At 47.8% G+C, this 23226-nt stretch overlaps 1 protein-coding gene across 1 annotated transcript in view; it reads right to left on the minus strand.

Annotated features, from left to right (window-relative positions):
- The window catches only part of Bmerb1 (bMERB domain containing 1), a 46535-nt gene that overhangs the window by 10674 nt on the left and 12635 nt on the right, over positions 1–23226 (minus strand). Inside the window, exon 2 of the mRNA XM_048333296.1 lies at positions 2959–3082. Within this exon, the coding sequence (XP_048189253.1) occupies positions 2959–3082 (124 nt within the window). The remainder of the gene's footprint in view (positions 1–2958; positions 3083–23226) is intronic.

The raw sequence follows: 23226 nt of genomic DNA on the forward strand, positions 1-23226 counted from the left end.
TCGCCAATGACCTACCCAAAAAAAAAAAAAAAAAAAAGCCATGTGTGGCTCATGTGATAGAGTGCTTGCTTTGAGCAACAGAGCTCAGGGACAATGCCCAGCCCCTGAATTCAAGCCCCATGGCTGACAACAAAAGCAACAACAACAAAATTTGATCTCATGTTTATACTTGAGCCCACCAGGACTGTCATCCTCCTATTTACACTTTCTGTGTAGGTGAAAGGTATGCGGCACCACACCTAGTTTTTTACTGGTTAAGATGAGGCTTCATGAAGCTTATACCTGAGCTGGCCAGGAGACACAGTCCTCTTGATCTTTGCCTCCTGAGTAGTTGGGATTGCAGTCACAAAACACCATGCCCAGCTCTTACACCTTGCTCTGACCACAAAAGGCAACTTGGGTTTGAAGATACTTGTGACTCAGGTATATTTCTCTCCCACCCCCCGCCACCCAGCCCCAGTACACCCACAAAGCCAGCAGGAGCTTCCTTGCATCTAGAGCCCTATCTATTCTGGAATATTCGCCCCTCTCTCCTGTCTCCAGCTTCTCTGATCCTTTGCTGTTCCTTCCTCCCCCCCCCCACCCCCCGCTCATAGCCTTGTCTATTTTGTTCAAGGCAAATTGTTTCTCAGCTCTTGTGCGGGTAGTGTCACTCCCTGATGTGTGCCGGGGCTGTGGCAGGTGACCTGTTCTTAGCAAATGCTATTCTTAGCCGGAGTGCAACAGGTTAACGCACGCTCCCCAGTGTGGCGGAGACCTGTTAGGTTGCATAAACACACATGCTTTATTTGACTGGGGCTTAAAGCTCTTCTTAACAGACTTCAAAGCCATGGGCTCAGGAAAAAGAAACGAAAAATGCAAGTGTCTGGGGAAAATGATCCCTAATGAAGTGTAGGCCCCATGGCGAAGCTGCATCTGATGATTGGGAGGGAGAGTCGGAGAGACTGAATTCATCACCCCACACTCTGAACCCCAGCATCTCTCCGGGGGAGGGCTGTCTTCTGAGTGTTCTCAAGGAGAAGCAAACAGTCGACACCCCCCCCCCCACCCTAGCCCTCACTCCCACACAGTGTCCATACATAAAGGAGGAGGGCTAGGCAGATCTCGGTGGCACAGTGCTTTCCTGGCATACATGAGGCCCTAGGCTCCAGCCCCTCCTCCACAAAGCCCATCCATTTTTCATGGGCTGTCACTCATTTTTCATCCCTTGCTACAGCCTGGTCAGGGAGATTTCATTGTCCTCATTGTAAAGATGGAAAGACCAAAGCTATCATGAGCAAAATCGTGTCCTCTAGAAGTAGAATGAGGGGCTGGGCATGGTGGCTCATACCTGTAATCTCAGCTACAAAATAGGATTTGCAGTTCAACCGGGGCAAAAGCTGTCAAGACTCTATTTGATGGGCACGGTAGATGTAGTGGGTGCCCTTTATAATCCCAGTTACTCAGGAGGAAGAAGGAGAAGGATCAGAGTTAAAGATTAGCCCAGGCAAAAGCATGAGACCCAATTTGAAGACAAAAAAAAAAAAAAAGCACTGAGACATGGCTTAAGTGGCAGAGTGCAGCAACTGTGAAACACTGGGTTCGATCCCTAATGCTGCTGAAGAGGAGGAGGAGGAGGAGGAGGAAGAGGAAAAAGAGGAGGAGAATAATAAATGGAAGAAGGGAGGATGGATGTGGAGGAGGAGGAGGGAGGAGGAAGAGAAGTGGAGAAGAAGAAATAGAAGAAGGGGAGGAGGAAGAGGAGGATGAAGAAGAAGAAGAGAAGAAGAATAAATGGAATATGAGGAGGATGAGTGAGGAGGAGAAGAGGAACAGGAAGAGGGGAGGAGAGGGAAGAGGAGGAAGAGGAAAGCAACAATGAGATCCAAAACCAGTTGCAATGGGTCCCAAGCATCTGGATGGGCTGTATAAAAGCCTGGGTTATACAATTTTCTGCTATTTTACACCACTGGTTGGGTGACATGATGGCTTAGTACCTCAGTTTCCTCATCTACAAGATGGGTACATGTGATAATTCTCTCCCTCTAGGGCTGTGCCCACCCCCATCTCGGCCAGGTTCCCAGGGCCAGACCTCTTCATTGCACCAGGTGATTCATCATAAAATCATGTTCCGAGACTTCATCGCAGGGCTGTGCTCATGAAATCTGCCCTTTCCAGTGTACCTGTCAGCTTGGAGTCTGACTGGCTGATTAAAACATGGAACCATGGGAAGCACACAGAGAAAAGAGGGTGGGCAGCCCTTTCATGAAGACCCAAGGACAGCAAGCGGGAGATGGAGATAAGCGGCTCCATCCAGCTCGGAGGCAGCAGATGCTTAATTATCTGGAACCCAGATAAACAGCAGGAGCTGCTGATCTCAGAGCCACAGAGAAGTGGAGCTGGGCGGCCAGAGCCTGCGGGAGTTATTAAAAGCTAATGATGTGACTCAGGGCTGGGATGGAGGGTGAGCAAAGGAGTTGGAGGAGGTGGGCGGCCTCTGGGAGGGTTCCTTGATGCGTAGGGACAGGATAGGAGAGGCCGGAGGACCAGCCTGGTGGGAGGGATGGAAAGGCTGGGGGTGGGAGGGGCACCTAGAGGCCTCAAGCAAGAGCTCACAGGCACGTGGTGGATAAAATAGAGGCACTGACTTGTTCTAGTAAAGCTCAGGGCCTCACCAAGCCCCAGAAATGAGACAGGAAAAGGCTACGCTGTGCCTGCCCCAAGAACGGTGGCTCATGCCTGTAACCCCAGCAACAGGGGAGGCGGGAGGCTGGGATCTGAGGATCACGATTCAAAGCCAGCCCCAGCAGTGAACTCTGTGTGATTCTTATCTCCAATTAACCAACACACACACACACACACACACACACACACACACACACACACACACACAGAGTAATTGCCAAATATCCGCTTCTCCAGGCTGCCTCGCTGCTCTCCCAACCCACCTCTTGTCCAAGCCCTACCCTTGGCACTCACATGAACCTGAGCTCTGACTCCCGGCGGACCAGAACCTCCCGGAGCCGCTGGATCTTTGCCATCTCCAGTTCGATCTCCTCCGGCATCATGCTGGTCTCAGCCATGGAGATGACGTCCAGCTGGCCTGTGCAGAGGCAAGACACACAGGCCTTAGGACCAGAGACCACACGAGTTCCCCTGGGATGTGGTGTAATCCTAGTTCCCAGGAGGTGGGGGCTACATAGTGAGATGCTGTCTCAAAGAAAGAAGTACTACATGACAGGCAGGCTGTACTATTGTTCAGGGACAGCCTGGACGACCCTTTGACATGGCAGGGCCACGCATACCTAGATCCGTTTGCTTGTGAGGGGGCCCTTGAGAGCTAGAAAACACATTTGCCATGGTGCTATAGTTCGAATGTAGTTTGGTCCACTGGGCACTGGTGGCTCATGCCTATAATCCTAGCTACTCAGGAGTCTGAGATCTGAGGATTGATGTTCAAAGGCAGCCCAGGCAGGAGAGTCCCATGAGACTTATCTCCAGTGAACCACCAGAAAACCAGAAGTGGAGCTATGGCTCAAAGTGGTAGAGTGCTAGCCTTGAGCAGAAAGAACTCAGGGATAGTGCCCAGGCCCTGAGTTCAAGCCCTAGGACTGGCACACAATAATAATAATTACCTTATTATTATTAAGCAAAAGACTAGGGTGTGGTAGAAGAGTGGTTCGTGGCTTACCTAGCAAACAAACATAGGGTCCTAAATCCCCAGTATTGAAAAAATACATAATAAAATATCAGTAATAACAATATGACAATGAAAAATAACGGCAGTCATGAAAAGGACTAATGCTGTTAAAAACAACAACAACAACAAACAAACAGATAAAAAGCCACTTCAGTCTGTGTACAGGGTGTCTTTGAATCCTGAATGAATGTCAGGATCAGACTCGGTCATTCCCAAGGAGTTTTATTATGCATATGCGTATGCAAATATCCTGAAGTTGGGAAGGAAAGAAAAGAGGTCTGAGGTCTCAAATGCTTCTGATCTGAAACACTTTGAATAAGGGATCTGCAATCTGAGTATAGAGTTTTATATATACGGTACACACACACACACACACACACACACACAGAGAAATTTTAATTTTTTAAGAGAGTGACAATATGTACCCAAGTATTAGTAGTGCAAGATGTTAATCCATGGGTGGCTTCTGGTGCCTTCGGCATATGTGTGTCTATGCATCGCTGTTGTGGAATAACACAAATATAGTACTGTAAACCTGCCAGCCTCAGCACACCACAAAGCTCTTCCTCAGTAGCGAAGACAAAGCCTGGCTGCTTTCCTCTTTGCAACCTGTTACAAATTGTTTACCCAGCTTTGGCCACAGTTACTGATTTCCCTCGGCACCCTAAGGGGAGTGTCCCCAACACTGACCCTTTGCATCCATCTAAGAGATCCATGTAGGCTGCATTCCCAGGGTGAAGTACCAGGTCTAAAATGGCACCGTGGGGGCTGGGGATATGGCCTAGTGGCAAGCGCTTGCTTCGTATACTTGAATCCCTGGGTTCGATTCCCCAGCACCACATATACAGAAAATGGCCAGAAGTGGCGCTGTGACTCAAGTGGCAGATTGCTAGCCTTGAGCAAAGAGAAGCCAGGACAGTGCTCAGGCCCTGAGTCCAACGCCCAGGACTGGCAAAATAAATAAATAAAAATAAAATGGCACTGTGTTCTCTGTTGTGTGTCTACATGTTTCTGTGTGTCTGTGTGTCTGTGTGTCTGGGGCTTGAACTCAGGACACAGGCATTGTCTTGAGGGGAAAAAATATAAAACCTCTGGTGCTCTACCCCTTGAGCCACAGCTTCGCTTCCAGCTTTTTTGGTGATTCATTAGAGAGAAGAAAATCGCAGACTCTCCTGCCCAGGCTGGCTTTGAACTACAATCCTCAAATCTCAGCCTCCTGAGTAGCTAGGATTACAGGTAGCCCCTCAGGTGACTGTCCATGTGCCAACCATCCACCAATCAAAACCAGCAAGGTGGAAGGCACCCATGGCCTGCCTTTGGGGACAGCTTGGGTTTGTAAGAGAATCAAGGATGGCGACACAGAGGAGACAGGTCAGGTGTTTGGTGCAGCAGATGGCAGCTGGGGGTGCAAAGTGGGTTGTGGGGGGCAGAGTGATGGGAAGTAGGGGCAGCGATCACGGGGCACCGTGGCTGGGACGTGGGAAGAGAGAGACTCGGGAACAGAGGGTTCATGGGAAATTTCCCACGCGTGGGGTACATTTCACGCACTGGGTCGTCTCCGCGCGTGAACTTCCGGGGTCGGCATTAGAGGGGTGTCCAGTTGCCTCACATGGCACTGCTGTGGTGGGAAAGGAAGGAGGAAATTTGAACTTTGAACTTAAGGTCATTCTGCAGGCTAGCAATGCGGTGTGCTGATCTTTTGACTCTGTGTCGTGGCGGAAAACTTCAGCTCTTACTCCGCCCCAGGCCCTCATGGGGCAACCACTATGCCTAGAGTGAGCCGTGCCAGCCAAGCCACGATGGTCAGTCGGACAGGCGGGTCAGCTGTCTTGTCAGATGTCAGATGCCCACAGGCTCGCGTCTGTAATCCTACCTTCCCAAGATCCTCTGGATCTCAGTTGAAGGCCAGCCAGGGCAGAAAAACCTGAGAGAGACTCCGCCTCCTATTAGCCAGCACAAAGCTGGGCTGGAGGTGTAGCTCAAGTGGTAGAGGCACCATCTAAGCAAGCAAGCTCAAGGCCCTGAGTTCAATCTCTATATAGGTAGTGGGGGAGGGACATATTCATCTGCCTCTAATACCACCATAAATTGGAGCACATTTTCAGTGGACACCCAGTGTGCTATTGCTCTCTCTCTCTCTTTCTCTCTCTCTTTCTCTCTCTCTCTCTCTCTCTGAAAGCACCCATGCCTGCCTTAGCCACCGTGTCATCGTGTCTTGGGGACGGCTAACTGCATGGGTGGCTGTGGATGGAACGCTCACATTACATCACGGTTGAGATGGGCAACCTGGGGGAGATGCTGGAAATGGCATCACACACCCTGGGGTGGGGCTGGGGTAGTCAGCGTTCATCACACCCCACGAGGTGCCATTTCCCTCCCTCCTGGGGGAGGGCGGGGGCGGCTGCCAGGTTCCCAGGTGTAGCTTTCAGCTCCGATTTAAATTGGGACAGAGGTTGCAGGATTTCGCTCAGGGATGCCTTCCTGCCCAGAGTAAAAGAAAGGAAGTCTTGATTTCAGTCAGATTCTTCACAACAGATCGAATCCAGCCCCAGGTCCGATGTTGTAAGGTGTTTGTTTGTTTTGGGGTGTGTGTGTGTGTGCATGTGTGGCTCATTCTGAGGCTTGAACTCGGGGCCTTGAACTTGCTTGTTTGTCTGGTGCTCTACCACTTGAGCCATGCTTCCAGCCTGGGCTTTTTGCTGGTTATTTGGGAAATGGAGTCTTGCCAACTTTTCTGCCCCCAACTGGCCACACACCGGGATCTCTCACACCTTACCCCCTGAGTAGCTAGGGTTACAGATGTGAATCCCTGGCGCCCCATTCTGTGATGGCTAAGTTGTATTAGGACACAGGACATGCTTGCCCGTGTTAAGTCTCATGGTTGCTTTGGCACAACCACGGCAGAACTGGGGACTGCCAACAGAGACCTGGCCACTCTCAAAGCTGTAAAAGGGCTCTTTAAGGGAAAGTTTGCTAACCTCCGCCTAGGTGATATTTTCCCCCCTCTGGTTTGAAGTTTAAAAAGGCCGAATTTACCTTAGTAACAAGGATAGTATTTACAGAGCATTTGTCCTGAGCCAGGATCTGTGCATGACTTCACCTGACCCCCAAAGCTGGCCTGTATGGTCAGGACTGTGGGGTGACAGATATAAAGAGGGATGGGGGTGAGGTTTAAAATAGAATCTGGGCACTGGCCTGCTGCCCAGTGGGCAGCGTGAAGTTCTTGGTTCTATTCCCAGCCCTGCACAAATGAACAGACAAGTCAAATGAGGTTGACCCTACTCCCAAACCCTTGTCATTTACCTTAATTAGGCTCACTTTGTACCTGCCAGTGTCACCACCTCCGTGATGTCACCATCACCATAGAAGAAACAGGCCAGAGTGAGCATCCGGGATTTGAAAACCCAGAATGATCTACATCTCGTGCCCCCTTCCTCCTCCCAGAAAACCCTTTGGTGCATCCTGGATTCCGGGTTTTCAGATTAGGGTCGCGCAAATAATCTCCATTCTGCAAACCTTCAAAATCTGCGAACACTGCTGGTCCCAAGCATTTCAAACAAAGGAGAGTCCGCCTCCACATTCAGCATTTTGCTGGGCAATTGGAAATAAACCCAGGCTGGCTTCGAACCTTGGTTCTCAGCTCTCAGCCTCCTGTGGAGCTAGGACGACAGGTGAGAGCCACTAGCACCCAGCAGACTCTGTCTCCTTTAAGTAGAAACATGGCAGCCCCATTAAGCTCCAGCCTTTAAACTGCTCATCTTCACCTTCCCCCCCCCCCCCCAGGTATCTACTGGAAGTTCTTCCTGTTACCTTAAATACCTGGGCACTCTACCTGAGCCCTCTCACCAGGGAGCCAGTCTCTGGATGCATTTCCACAGCTACCGGTGGCCAGCCAGCTTTGTTGCCATCCATGGTCCTGAAGCACAGGAGCTTGCTCATGCCAGCCCCAGGGCAGAGCCGCCCTGCTTCTCAGTGATAATGTGAGTGTTGGGCACAGAAGTCACTTGCTCTTAATGAGTCACCGTCTCCCAAGGAGGAAAGGAAACTGCCTTTAACTCACAAGCTCCTGGCTGCTGGGTCCCCCAGCCAGCCTTGCGAAGGAGGCAGCTGGTTGGCTGGCGGCTGGAGAGGTGTCGCCTTCCTTTGGCAGTGTGGCCCCTTCATCCAGCGTCCCTTTCTATCATACCCTGCAAGGACACTTTGTAGCAGAGGGTACCTGCTTTGCCTCCAGATTCTGGCAAAAATTGTTTTTCTGTACACAACCTGTGCGTGTGTGCATGTGTGCGTGTGCATGTGTGCGTGTGTGCGTGTGTGTGTGTGTGTGTGTGTGCCACTACTGGAGCTTGAACTCAAGGCCTGGTTTGTCCACTCAAGGCTTGAGCTCCACCTCCATGTCCAGTTTTGTGGGTGGTTAATGGAGATATAAAAAAGAAAGTCTCACAAACTTTCTTGCATGAGCTGGCTTTGAACTTTGATCCTCAGACCTCAGCCTCCCAAGTAGCTGGGATTACAAGCACAAGCTACCAGTGCCTAGCTTGTGCAACACCCACCCCCCCCCGACACACACACCTTTTTCATCTTTTCTGAGTTTTCTGTATTCTCAGCTTCACTTGATTTTTCTGGCCTTCAAGTACTAAGGGGTGTTACAGTTTTGTTTTGCTCTCTGAAAACCCCACACATTAAGGGCTTGGTCCCCAGCTCGGAGCTATTGGGTAGGGCGTAGTATGGGAGGCCTTCTGGTCATTTGGGATGTGATCTTGAACGGGATGATAGAACCCCCGCTGTCTTCTTCCTCTCTCACTTCTCAGCCATCAGATGAACAGCTTTGCTCTTCCATGAGCTCCTACCATGAGCTGTTAACCCTGCCTCAGGCCCAAAGCAATGGAGTCAATGGATCTTGGTCTGTTTGAACTTCCAACTGTGAGCCAAAGGAAGCCTGATCTCTTTCTAAGTTGACTTGTCTCTAGTGTTCGGTGGTGCATCATCAGCATTTCCTAAGACATGGGTGCTGGTGGAAAACTGACCTGACCTGGGTTCAAATCCTGCTTCTGCTTCTTTCCAACTGCTGACCTTGGGCGGATGACCTGCTCTTGGCTGAGCCTAGTGACTGAACTCTGTGCAGTGCTAGGTGAATCCATCTCTTTTCTTTGGTCATAGGATACTTCACACTGGGGCCAGATTGTTCTGGAATGCCCTTTCCAAGGCGGAGAGTAATCACTTAATAATAAGCATGGTGTCCCGATGACTCTGCCACAGACAGGCTGCTGCTGCGCCCAAGCAGGATTCCAGAAAGGTTTTCTTTGAATAATGGAGGTTACCTCTGATGTGGGGCTTTGAGGGCGAGGACACCCGAGTCCCAGGAGATTATTCATGTCATTTCCCATCACTCCGTGTCCGCAGCACTTCTAAATGACCTTCCATGAGTCACCAAGCCACACTGAGACACTGCTCCCAACCCAAACAGAAAGGGTGTGAATTGGTTTCAGAGGCCTTTTGGGGGACCTCATAATATCAGGAGTATTTCTACCTCAAAGGAAATGGTGAAGGCTGCCAAAGTAAAGCTGTGAAGATTGATGAGCTGGGAATAACGATACACCGATGAAAATGGCCTAAGCCACTTAATATTGTTTTGTTTTGTTTTTTAGCACTTTGATGGTTTATCCTATTATTCACCAATGCCATTTTGGAAATCCCACATTCATATACACACATACACCTTCCTGGCTCTGCAATTTCAGAAGGACGAATTCAGACCATTATGAATCTAAGCTGAGCTGTGATTGGTGGCTCCCCCTAACACTTGTAATCCACGAACCAATCAGAATAAACAGAGAGGGTCCCAGGTCACACAGAAGGGTGGGAAAAGCAGATGGCAGCATTTAACATCAGACTCAGTGAGGCGAAAATGCTGAGAATATGGCGGGGGGAGGGAGGGGAGAGAGGATAAATTAGGACTCTCTCATGTAACCTTTCAGTTAAAAAAAAATTGCTTAGCTTGGGAATCACAAGGCTCCTTTCATTCCTCATACATTGGAAAGAGGACAGGAAGATCAGCTCTATGGAAAATAAGATTTCCATTTTAAAACAGTGTTGAGACCAGGGAGTTGTGCGGGACGTTTCTTTTGGCGAGGGGAAGGGGTGGCTGTCACACTGAAGGGGACCCCAGACAACCAACTAGGGAGCCAGACAGCCCACACTGTCTGTGTACCTACACAGGTGAGCCAAGTTCAGTGGCTTGCAGAATGAAAGCCAAGAGGGGAAACACGAGGGTGGCAGGCTGAAAGTCTGCTGGAGGCCTAAGGTGAGCCTTTAAGGTTAACCCCAAAGGCCAGAACCACGCAGGCTGAAAATCTGAGATATTGTCTAGAATTATCTAGAATGCATAGTTTGTTTAGATTTCCTCGGTTTTTAACCTAATGGCCCTTTTCCGTGCCAGGCTCCCTCCCAAGACACCACAGGACCTTTAGTCAACCTCATCTCCCGTGACTCCTCTTGGCTATTTATAGGCTGACCTTGAGCTGTAATCCTCCTGATCATGCCTCCTCTTGGCTCTGAAAGTGCCTCAGACTTTCTTTGTCCTGGACAATGACCTTGACAGTGTTGAAGGACCCTTATTAAGGTATTTTGTTGTTGTTGAATTTCCCTTCATTGTGATTTTTCTAAATTTTCCCCCCGATAATTAATGTTGAATTAAAAAAAAAGTGATTGTGTCCCCTCAAAATTTGTATGTTGAAGCACTGGGGGCTCACACCTGTAATCCTCACATCTCAGGGGGCTGAGATCTGAGGATCACGGTTCAAAGCCAGCCCAGGCAGGAAAGTCCATGAGACTCTTATCTCCGATGAACCAGCAAAAAAGCCAAAAGGGGCCTTGTGGCTCAAGTGATAGAGCATAAGCTTTGAGCAAAAAAGCTCAAGGTCAGCACGCAGGCCCTGAGTTCAAGTCCCAGGAATGGCACAAAAAAGCAAAATAAAATTTAAAAAAGCAGCGTCCAAATGATGGGGATAGTGGGATATATCAGTGGTATGTGATGGGGTCTAAGGGCAGATAGAAAAAGCCCAACTCATATGGGGAAAAATAAACTATCCACAGTACCCTCAAGTGTGGAAAACTCCAGTATGAATCATAGCGAAGCCACGTCAGAAACAGCTATTTTGAGCCCAGCTAGAAAGTTCGGCTCTTTGCTGAGAGCCAGGAGTGGCTGACCAAGGCTTGCGCTATTCAAGTCACAACTTCCCCTAAATTTCAGTTCCCTGAGTACTGCCTGCATCAGCCACCTGACTACCAGGAAGATGATGAATAAACCTTTATGGCTCTCTGGGGCTTGCTAAGCCTCGAAGGGTGGCTTTAAGACAACAGGAACCTGCAAAAGGTAGGCAGGCATCTTCTCCAGAAAGAGGAGGCACAAGTAGCAACTTTCCTGTTCCTGGCAGGTCCCTAAGGCACTTTGTTCAGAGCATATAGACTCTAAATACCCATCCAGTCCCAGAGCAGACAATTGTCGATTCTGCTTTCTGTCTTGTAAGTTTTCTGTTCCTATAACATAATGCCCAAGGCTTGGTGATTTATGAAGATGAAAGGTTTAGCTAGCCAATGCTTGGTGGCACGCACCTATAATCCCAGCAATTAAGAGCAGGAGGATCTTGGGTTCAAAGCCTGCCTGGGCTATATAGCAAGACCCTGTCTCAGAAAGGAGGAGGAGGAAATTTATTTAGCTAACAGTCCTGCCTTCCAGGGAGAGGAAGACCAAGGTACCAGCATGTAGTGAGGGCCTTCCCAGCAGACGGAGGAGGTGTGATAAGACAGCAAGCCACCTGCTCCCTCCAGTCTCTCTTCTTCCTCTTACAAAGCCACTAATCCCATCATGATGGCCTCACCTTCCTGATGTCCTCTGGTTCTAGTGACTCCCCTAAAAGTCTCCAACACATGAATTCTAGCAGGCAAATATTCAAATTATAATGCCTCCCAGCTGGGCCCCAGTGGCTCACACCTGTAACCCTAGCTACTCAGGAGGCTGAGATCTGAGGATTGAAGTTCAGAGCCAGCCTGGGCAGGAATGTCCGTGAGACTCTTATCTCCAGGGAACTACCAGAAAAGCCAAAAGTGGTACTGCGCCTTAAGAGGTAGAGCTTTAGTCTTGAGTGAAAAAGCTCAGGAGAGGGCACCCAGGCCCTGAGTTCCAGCCCCAGAACCAGCTCAAAAAGAAAGAAAAGGGACTGGGAATGTGGCTCAGTGGTAGAGTGCTTGCCTAACATGCATGAAGCCCTGGGTTCTATTCCTCAGTACCACATAAACAACAAATTAGTGAAATGAATAAAGTGTTTTTTAAAAGAAAGAAGAATGAGCTTTGCATTCTCTAATGGTTGAGAGGAGAAATTGACCATGATGCTAACTTACATGGAGCTCAAATCTCAGCCCATCTACCAAGCTTTATTGGAACCGTCATAGGTTGTGTTCATGGATTGTGGGTGGCCACTTTGCACTCAGCAGAGCTCAGGAGTTGGGGCTACTTTTTTGTACACATGGGGGACCCCTGGGTGTGTCTCCCCCCACCGGTGACCTCCTCCTCCAGGCAGCGTAGGGTGAGTCAGGCTGCTGGTGGCTGCCCTTGAGTTCGAGCCTGACTCATTCCACACTCCTGGCACACAGGAGTTCCAGCTGCCTCCTCCGCTGCTTGTTTTGTTTCTTGAATTTTTTTCATTAAAAAAATGGGCCTGGAATATGGCCTAGTGGCAAGAGTGCTTGCCTTGTATACATGAAGCCCTGGGTTCGATTCCTCAGCACCACATATATAGAAAATGGCCAGAAGTGGCGCTGTGGCTCAAGTGGCAGAGTGCTAGCCTTGAGCAAAAAGAAGCCCGGGACAGTGCTCAGGCCCTGAGTCCAAGGCCCAGGACTGGCAAAAAAAAAAAAGGGGGTCAGGTGCCGGGTGGCTCATGCCTGTCATCCTAGCTATTCAAGAGACTGAGATCTGAGGATCAAGGTTCAAAGTCAGCCTGGGAAGAAAAGTCCATGAGATTCTTATTTGCATTGAACCCCCAGGAAACCAAAAGGGGCTCTGTGGCTCAAAGTGGTAGAGCACTAGCTTTGAGCAAAATAAGCCTAGGCCCTGAGTTCAAGCCCCAGGATTGGCACTAAAAACAAACAGACTCAGTGGCTTAGGTGACAAAAGCAAGAGATAATCTTCCCACATGAGCATCCCAGGAGAGGAGAAAGGCAGAAATGAAGAAAAAGCTGTCTTGTTCTTTTCTTGAGGCAGTGTCACTGTGTGGCCCACGCTGGCCTCAAGCACCTGATCCTCCTGTTTCAATGTCCCTAGGGCTGGATTGCAGGTGTATACCACCACATGCATTTAAATATCTGAAGAGATACTTAAAGAAACAGTGGCTGAAACCTCCTCAAATTTGATCAAGACAATGATGGATTCAAAAAGAGAACTTCTCAAATAAGACCAAGCCAAAGAAATCTACCAGGAACACATTGTTCAAGTCTCAACAAAGAAAAAAAAATCTTGAACAGACCCAGAGAGAAGGGGGAAAAAAAAAAGGTGTTCCTTAAAGGGGAATACAGATTTGAATGACGGTAGATTTCTCTTCTGAAACCATGGCAACTTGCAGGAAGCACCTCAACATTTTCCAAGTGTATTTTTTTTAACCTAGAAAAAGAAAAAAAAATCTTTCAGGAGTCAAGGGAAATAAAGACATTCTGAGGTAGAGAAAAACTCAGAGAATTTGTTGCTAGCAAACCTGCCCCTATGGAATAGCTAAGAAAAACCCTTTAAACAGAAAGGGAATGACTAAAAGAAGGCTTGAGATTTTAGAAACAAAAGAACAATGTGGGTAAAAACAGGAGTTAAGGAAGTGCTGTCTTTCTTCCTTCCTTTCTTTCTTTTTTCTTTTTGCCGGTCCTGGGGCTTGAACTCAGGGCCTGAGTACTGTCCCTGGCTTCTTTGTGCCCAAGGCTAGCACACTACCTCTTGAGCCACAGCACCACTTCTGGGTTTTTCCATTTATGTGGTGCTAAGGAATCGAACCCAGGGCTTCATGCATGCTAGGCAACCACTCTACTGCTAAGCCACAGGCTGTCTTTCTTACAAGTTACTTCAATCATATTTGATGCAAATTTAACTCCTGACGCAAAATTGTCACATTGGCTTATGTGCCACTCAGTGTATTTGGTGGGGGGGGGGGGATAAAACAAAACAAACAACAACAAAAAAAAAACTAAGTTGATCCCATTTAAAGTGAAGGCTGTACCAGATACCACTCCTAGGCATCTATCCTAAACAACAGGTCTCAGGATATCATAAAGATATCTGCACATCTATGTTTATTGCTACACAATTCACAATAGTCAAAATATGGAAACAACCTAGATGCCCCACTACAGATGAATGGATTAAAAAAATGTGGTACCTGTACACAATGGAATACTACATAGCGATGAGAAATGATAAAATATTGGTATTCACAGGGAAATGGTCAGAACTTGAACAAATAATGTTGAGAGAGACAAGCCTAGAACACAGAGAACAAGGGGGCATGATCTCCTTGATATATGACTGTTGGGGGTGGGGGGAACAGTAGAGACCAGGTCTGCAAAACAACAAACTTCTTTTCAAATGGTATTTCCACATGTTTGGGTCAGCGACTTTACATTATGTATCTAAAACCAAACAACTACTAAAAATAAAAAGGTCTAGAATAGACCTCTCAGTGGATCACAATAGCTCAACAGAGTACACATGATCATATAAGACGAGGATAAGCAAAAACAACTCCAAGAGCAGGACACAGGAGGATTCTATAGTTGACGTTACATTTAAAGTTCTAGGTAAATTTTATTTGGTGTACCCTACGTAGTTACTATATATGATTTTGATACACTGGTATATATGCCTACCTGATCTAGGGAAGGGAAAGAAAAATGAGGATGTAAGATATCACAAGAAATGTACTCACTGCCTTATTATGTAACTGTACCCCCTTTGCACAATACCTTGTCAATAAAATTTAATTAATAAAACAAAAAAAAGTGAAGGCTGTACCAGGAAGGATAATACATACCTATAATCCCAGCCCACAAGGACCACAAAGAGGATGGAAGCTAGCAAGAACAACAGTGAGATACTGTCTCAAACGTAAAAAAGGAAACAGGTACTGTTGGCTCCCACCTATAATCCTAGCTGCTCAGGAGGCTGAGATCTGAGCAATTCAAAGCCAGCCAGGCCCTGAAAGTCTGAAAGACTGTGAGATTCTTATCTCTAATTAACCATCAAAAAGCCAGAAGTAAGGCTGTGACTCAAGTGGTTGAATACTAGTCTTTTTTTTTTTTTTTTTTTTTTTTTTTTTTTGCCAGTCCTGGGCCTTGGACTCAGGGCCTGAGCACTGTCCCTGGCTTCTTCCCGCTCAAGGCTAGCACTCTGCCACTTGAGCCACAGCGCCGCTTCTGGCCGTTTTCTGTATATGTGGTGCTGGGGAATCGAACCTAGGGCCTCGTGTATCCGAGGCAGGCACTCTTGCCGCTAGGCTATATCCCCAGCCCCGAATACTAGTCTTAAGCTTAAAAGCTCAGGGACAACATCCAGACCCTAAGTTCAAGCCCCATACCAGACCCAAAATAGAATGTCCCCAGACATGGCCTCAGGCATTCCGGAGTGGTATGGGGTTACCTCTGCTGAGCATCCTGGAGCTGTGTGGCTTGCTGGTAAGTGCTGGGTTGTCACCCAGTGTACCTGACATCCTAGGTCATCTATAAGATTTCCTGACATCCTGCCCTCTGCTTCTAGAACTTTTCATCACAGCAGCTGAGAAAGACTGTGTGACATACCATATGCAAGTTTTCTCTCTGGCAACCCAGCTATACAACTAGCTTTTGCATTTAAACCCAAGACAAACTCCCAGAACTCTCTCCAGGTTTGCAAGTCTGGGCGGGGGATGTTTACAAGCAGAATCAGATGTGCCCAAGAAGCTAGGCCTCCACTGATTCATCTTATTCATCTTTAGAATCAATACTGTGTACCTGACTTTTACTCGTCCAGCATCCTCCTGCGTGTGCTCGAGTTATTCACTTCCCTGTTGGCTCTTCTCTCTGTAGAGTCTGAGGGATTCAGCCCCAGGGGTCCTGGTTTAGGCTCAAGGGCCCAGGCTACTGTGTATTCTGCTCTTTCCTGCCTCCTCTAGTTCCACCCAGTTCCTCCCTCCTCTCAGCAGTCCCCGCCCCCACTGGGCCCCAGACCTGCTGAGGTCCTTTCATCACATGACCTTGTGACACCTTGCATCTGAAGCTGCCCAGCTAATAAATGAACGTAGCATGTCCTGTGGATGCTGGGTTTCAATTGCGCGGTACATTTTTAGTATCGGTATCTCCCAGGTATTGCATAGGATGTGCTCAAATTCTAGACACGATCTGTATAGCCATGTACAGTCAGGGGCTCAGGTCTGTAGTTCTGGTTTCTCAGGAGGTAGAGATTGAGAGGATGGAGGTTTCTAAGTCAAAAGATGCACAAGGCTTCATCTTACATCCATCATCCCAGCTATGTGGCAAGTGGAACCCAGGGGGATTGTGGTTCTGGGAGAGCCTAGAGGCAAGAGTTCCCCAAGAGCTCATCTCAACAGAAGGAAGCTGGGCGTGCTGAAACATAACTTCTCATCCCAGCTACAGCAGGAGGCATAAATAAGAGGTTCGCGGTCCAGGCTGGCTTAGGCAAAAAAGCAAGCTTTCGTCAAAAATAACCAGAGCAAACAAACAAAAAAAGGCTGGAGGGTGGTATGTTCAATGGTAGAGCATCTGTCTAGAAAGCAAACAATCCTAAGTTTAAACCCAATAACCAGCACCCCCCAAATATTTATTTGCATCTCAAAAATTGCATTGGGTATACTTATTCTTTAGGAATGATTTCTTGCTGGGCACTGGTGACTCACGTCTGTCATCCTAGCTACTCAGGAGGCTGAGATCCGAAGACCCAGGTTCAAAGCCAGCCAGGGCAGCAAAGCACTTAGGACATGTTGAAATTTGACTTTGATTTGTGTGATTCATTCCCAAGCACCATGGCTATGTTCGTTGTCTGGGTGACCTGCTTTGTTCCTGGTCCCTAGAATTATGTTTTGGCACAGATCACATGGAATGAAGTCTCAGGGATGAATGGTGAGGGAAAGGGAAGGAAGAGGAGAGGGAAGGAAGCGGGGAGAGAGAAGAAGGTTGTTCCCTGTGTTGCTTGAGGTTAGGGGAGGCAGCAGGCTGGCGGCTGGCTTCCCTGACATGCCCAATCCCCACCCAGCTCACTGAGCCCAGGGTCCCTTCCTGCTAATCACAGAAGTGGGATCCACCAACTCGTGGAGGCATAAACCAACTGTGAACACCAAGAGTTAATTCAGGGAGGCCAGGGTGGCTGGACTAAGTCCTGGTGGGCAAGGGATGGCAGAGGAAGCTACAAACACAGCTAACCGCTTATCACCTAGGAGTGTTCCTGTCCTTGAAGCCCGTGGTGAACTGCTGGTCAACATAAACAATCAATGACTTTCTCCATTATTTGGAAGATCCACGAGACAAGGAAGACAACTTGAAGGAAGAGTCAGATGCACAGAGAGGACAAGGGGACTGGCCAAGGTCAGCCAGCTAGTTGAGTTGTGGGCAAGAACTGAGACTGAGGCATTCTCAGAACCCCTGCTCTGCTGCGTTTCCCTCTCCGCCATCTGAATGGTGCTATTTTATGTCCTCTTAAAAGTGGGAAGTTTTAATTTGGCCTTAAAATGAATCCCCTTAAGATGAAGTCAGACTTACTTGTCTCTCACATTTTTTTAAGTCTCGCTGGCAAGCCTTGGACTTTGCGATTCTGCTTTGAAGAATTCTCACAGAGGAAGGAACCGGAGGCATAACAAAAATGGATACAGGGACTTAGGGTGACATTCTTCATAGTAGCAAAAATGTGAAATAGCCTCAATGCTGAATAATAGAGATTTGTTAGAAATAGCACTCACAAGCGAGGTGCCAGTGGCTCACACCTGTAATCCTAGCTACTGGAGCTAGCGGGAAGGGGATCTGTGGCCCAAGTGGTAGAGCACTAGACTTGAGCAAAAAGAGCTCAGGGACAGTGCCCAAGCCCTGAGTTCAAGCCCCAGGACTGGCAGACAGACAGACACATACATAGCCAATACAAAAAGAAAAGGCTAGAAGCATGGCTTGGGTGGTAGAGAGCCTGCCTAGCAAGCACAAAGTCCTGAGTTCAAACCCCAACACCACACACACACACACACACACACACACACACACACACACACACACAGAGCCTGATGGTTTCCTGGGAATTAAGACTTTTCAGGGGCTGGGAATATGGCCTAGTGGTAAAGTGCTTGTCTCATATACATGAAGACCTGGGTTCGATTCCTCAGCACCACATATATAGAAAAAGCCGGAAGTGACACTGTGGCTCAAGAGGCAGAGTGCTAGCCTTGAGCAAAAAGAATCCAGGGACCGTGCTCAGGCCCTGAATTCAAGCCCCAGGACTGGCAAAAAAAAAAACAAAAAACACAAAACCAAACAAACAACAAAAAGAAGTAAAAGATTCACAGTTGGGCATAGAGTGTCACACAGATGGGACCCATGCCCTCCAGAGTGACAAAGATCTCCAGTTCCAGGCCAGTCTGAGCTACATTGACTCTGTTTCAATATATCAACCAACAAAGCAAACAAAATAAGTTAAAAAAAAGACTTTTCAGTACTAAAACAAGAATCATCTCAGCCAGACGTGGACATTGGAGCACCAGCGTCGGACCCATTACTGCTGGGTAACTTTGCAGATGACATTTTCTACTTCTCCCTAGCCATCTCAGCCATCTTTGCTCCAAGAGATTTTTTTCACACTATACAACCCACACCAGAACTCTCATTAAGCCAAATTCTACCAATAGAATTGTTGCTGGGTTTGAAAGGAGCAAAAGATTCAATGGCATCTGAGCCTTGATCTCAGCGTTTAAATGTTGACTCATGGTGGGGACCAGAGACCCACGGTCTTATGGCAGGGGAGAAAAGCTCCAACCCAATGGAAGACAGGGAGGCTGGAGTCCTGCCAGTTCTCCTGGCTCTTCCCAAAGCATGGTCTGAGAACTGGTTAAACCAGCACAGGCCCCTGGCTCTGCACCTGAACAACTGAGATTTAATCACAGGCTGTGGCTTAGACTGTTACAAGTTAGAAAATAGAAAGGAAAAAAAGAAGATCGCTTAGGTATTCGCAACGTGAGTCATACGTTTTGATCCTCTGGTCTTGATTTCAGTATAACTTGTCTTTTTTGTAAAACACACTAAAAGCCAGGCCCTGGTGGCTCACACCTGTCATCCTAGCTACTCAGGAGGCTGAGATCTGAGGATTGTGGTTCAAAGCCAGCAGGAAAATCTGTGAGACTCTTACCTCCAACAAAACTACTCAGAAAAAGCCAGAAGTAGCACTGTAGATCAAGTGGTAGAGCACTCACTTGCCCCTTGAGACAAAGAATCTCAACACTAAAACGAGAATCATTTCAGCTTGACTCAGACATAGGGGCACCAGCCTCGGGCCCGTTACAGCTGGGTAACTTTGCAGATGACATTTTCTACTCTTTCCCAGCCATCTCAGCCATCGTCATTCCAAGAGATTTTTCACGCTACACAACCCACACCAGAACCCTCATTAAACCAAATTCCACCAACAGAATTGTTGCTGGGTTTGAAGGGAGCCTCTGCAATGGAATCAGCGCCCAGGTCCTGAGTTCAAGCCCCAGGACCGGTACAAAACCACCACCACCACCACCACAAAAACAGAGTAGCGCTTGAGGATGAAGCCATGTTACAACTCATGGGTGGGGCCCTGGGCTTGATCTCCAAAATCATGAAAGAAATGGAAAGGGAATGAGGAAGGGAGGGAGGAAGTCTGTGCATGTCAGTACAAACACGTTTTTCTCTTATTTTCCATCTGTGGTGGGTGGAATCTGGATAGCAAACCCCTGGAATCTGGGGGTTTGCCTATTTTCCATCTAGGCTTGCACAGAAAACATTGGGGGGGGGCTGCTGAGGGGAAGGTGAGGCTTTTCCCTGCTCTAAGACACTTGTCACCAACAGGATGAGCTGGTCCCCAAGCAACTGAACAAATCAAGGCCAACCAAGCATTCAATGGCACAGGATGGAGCGAGAAAGAGAGCGAGAGTAAAGAGCAAGAGCAAAAGAGAGAGAGAGAGAGAGAGAGAGCAGCAATCAGAAATGGAAGAACTCTTTCTCACAGGAGGGAAGGGGGAGGGGCCAGGGCTTCCCGAGTGCTGAGGTTGGTTCCTGATTTCCCTGTGGTGGGGCTCAACCTCGTGGTAGACCTGGGACTTGGGTTTGCCTTCGGTGGGTGGCCAGTGACGTCCACTGAGCCCATGCGATGAAAGCCGTGGGGGGATTGTGGCAGGAAATGTCCTGTGGAGTTTAGCGCACAGGAAGAGCTGAAGAAATAAAGGTGGAGGGGAGAACAGCATGGGGGAGGGATGCAGGTAATAATAATAATAATAATAATGGTAATAATAATAGGAAAGCCACCAATACTAACAGCTGATATTCACAGGTCCTGATCGTGGGCCACACTGGGACCAAAGCCCAAAGCCATCGTCCCTCAGGATGGTCTGAGCAAGGATGATGAGGGAGATGTGTCCACTAGATTCCAATCTGTCTGTATCAGAGGTACATTTTGGAGCCTGGAGAGGAGGGAGGTTCAGATGTGAGGGAAGGGACAGATCACAGGGTGCAGAGAAGACCAGACAGAATTCGTTAAGCTACCTGGAGCCGGTGGCTCACACGTGTCATCCTAGCTGCTCAGGGGGCCGAGAGCTGAGGATGTGGTTCAAAGCCAGCCCAGTCAGGAAAGTCTCTAAGACTCTTATCTCCGATTGGCTACCAGAAAACTGGAATGATGCTGTGGCTCAAAGTGGTAGAGCACTAGCCTTGGGCAGAAAGAATCATGGACAGCATCCTAGCCCTGAGTTCAAGACCCATGACTGAGAAAAAAAATTAGCCTGGTGCCAGAGGCTCACATTTGTAATCTTAGCTATTCAGGAGACTGAGATCTAGAGGATCCAGTTTCAAAGCCAGCCTAGGCAGAAAGGCCCATGAGACTTTATCTCCAAAGTAACCAGCAAAAAAAAAAAACAGGCTGGGGGCATGACTCAAGTAGTAGAACACCAGTCATGAGCCAGCAAACCCAGAGAAAGCTTGAGGATCTTGAGTTCAAACCTCAGTACTGGCAAAAACAAAACAAAACAAAACAAAAAACCTGATTGCAGAGTCTGGGATGGGAATGAAAGGACATAAAAGCTTTTAAGAACAAGGGTCAAAAACTGGGCTCCACTCCCAGCACCCTACCAATCATAGATTCCTCTAGCCAAGAAACCTCCATCCCTAGGTTTTACCCAGTGATTTCCAAATTTGTGGGCTCTTTCTTAGAAAACCTGCTAAATAACAGCTGCTAGTCACTGGGATCGAGTGTAGAAAACGCTGCCTTCGAGAAAGGCGGGTGGCTGGCAAAGGATTTCTATCTTTAAACCCTGTCTCTGTCACACTCTTTTGGGGCCAGGCAGATCTCTTCTACCCTTTTTTCCACAGGGTAGACCGGCTTCCCAAGTCATCATGCACGGAGGGGTTTAAACCCACCTGCCGGCTCCAAGCGGCTTAGCAGTATTTTTAGGTGAGAGAAAACAGCAGCTGCATAAATACTGGAAATCTAGACACCTGCTTCCAGTCCCACAGTGGCCAGAGCCATTTCTCTTCCAAGGCCAATTGTAGATGCTTGTTAGCTGTTCGCTCCCTTGTCCAGACATCCCCTGGGAAGTGACGTCACATCTCTCACTTGCCTGGAAACCAAGTACACAATGTGGCAGATCTGTATTAAATTTATACTCCCTGCCGGCCTCTCTGTTAGCAGTCTTCTCTTCAGAAGGAAGATCTGTCACCCAAACAGCCTGGGCGATGACACAGCCATGGCCCTGATATTTATATATACACACATACACACACACACATACATATATTTGTAGTGGGTATTTTTGGCTCATGAGTACTTAAGTGGGTTATCAGTAGATGCTAGACATCCTTTTTAATTTGAATCAAGCCAACATCAAGTTGAGGCATTCATTCATTCACTCATTCATTTTTATGCAAGTACTAAAGGCTTGAATTCAGGGCCTACACACTATCCCTTAGAGCTTTTTCCCTCAAGGGTGATGCTCTACTACTTGAGCCACAGCTTCACTCCCAGCTTTTTGGTGGTTCATTGGAGATAAGAGTCTCATGGACTTTCCTGCCTGGGCTGGCTTTGAACTGTGATCCTTAGATCTCAGCCTCCTGAGTAGCTAGGATTACAGGTGTGAGACACTAGTGCCTAATGGGTTGAGATTATTTTTTAAGTGTCAAGTCATCAGACATTTGGCATTCAGTGCCAACATCTAGATAAATAATTGGCTGAATTTTCCATCATTTTTCTAAGTCCCTCTTGCTGCCCAGTGAATCAGACTTCATTTGAAATCATTTGATGCACAAAAGATCATTTTCTGAATGGAAAAGCTCCTGAAAACAAATTGCTTTTTTTGTGTATGTGTGCTCAAAGAAAAAAAGGATGGTTCATGGAGGAAGTGAATTGTCTGTTTGTTCTTCCCCCCATTGGAGGATCATAAATCATGGAGAAAAGAAATGTTTGCTTCCTGGGAGAAATATAGAAATGCAGATTGTGGGAGTCTGGATCTTCATGGGCTTTGAGCTTACATTGACACATGCTGTGAGTTGTAAGGAACTGATAACAATGTGGAAATAATCCCAAACCGCAGGAACTCTGTCCAGTGGATTTCCCAATGCCTCCTGGGAAAAACCAGAGGTCCTCCATTTGCATATTCATTCCCATTTTTCTCATCCCTTCATTAGACTGTTCTTTGGGATCTTTCAACACTATTCTAATACCTCCTTGGCTCTCTCATTCGGGAGAACACCGTCTTCAATAGGTATTCATTTCTGTATCTTTGTGAGACAATTTGACCATTTTTCTGAAAATCATCTTTCTATAGTAACATAAGAAGAGATTCAGTGGCTCGTGCCTGTCATTAGGATCTGGGATGTCCCCACAAAGGCCTGGGGTCCAAGGTTTTGTCACCAGCCTATGGCATTATTGGCAAGGGATAGGACCTTTAAAAGGTGGGGCCTAATGGGAAGAAGTTATGTCTTGAGTGACAGGAGCCGGCCCTTGAAGGGGATATTAGAAAAAGCACCTGTCCCTCTCTTGCTCCCCAGCTACGACTCACTCCCCGCCTGGATGTCCTGCCTCACCAGGGATCTGAAAACAAACCACACCCCTGGCCCGAGATCTCTGAAACAGTGAGTTGAAATAAGCTTTTACTCCTTTAAGATGTTTTATCTCGACAATTTTGTCATAGCAACAGAGGGCAGACTAATACCCACTATTCCTCCTCGTGTCCCTCCGTCTCCTGCTGCCTGGCCCATGAGAACTATGGGTACATTTCTGCAGCACATGGAAAGCTGCTGCTTTAGGAGGCACG

This window comes from Perognathus longimembris, chromosome 23 (assembly GCF_023159225.1).
Source record: "Perognathus longimembris pacificus isolate PPM17 chromosome 23, ASM2315922v1, whole genome shotgun sequence".
NCBI lineage: Eukaryota > Metazoa > Chordata > Mammalia > Rodentia > Heteromyidae > Perognathus > Perognathus longimembris.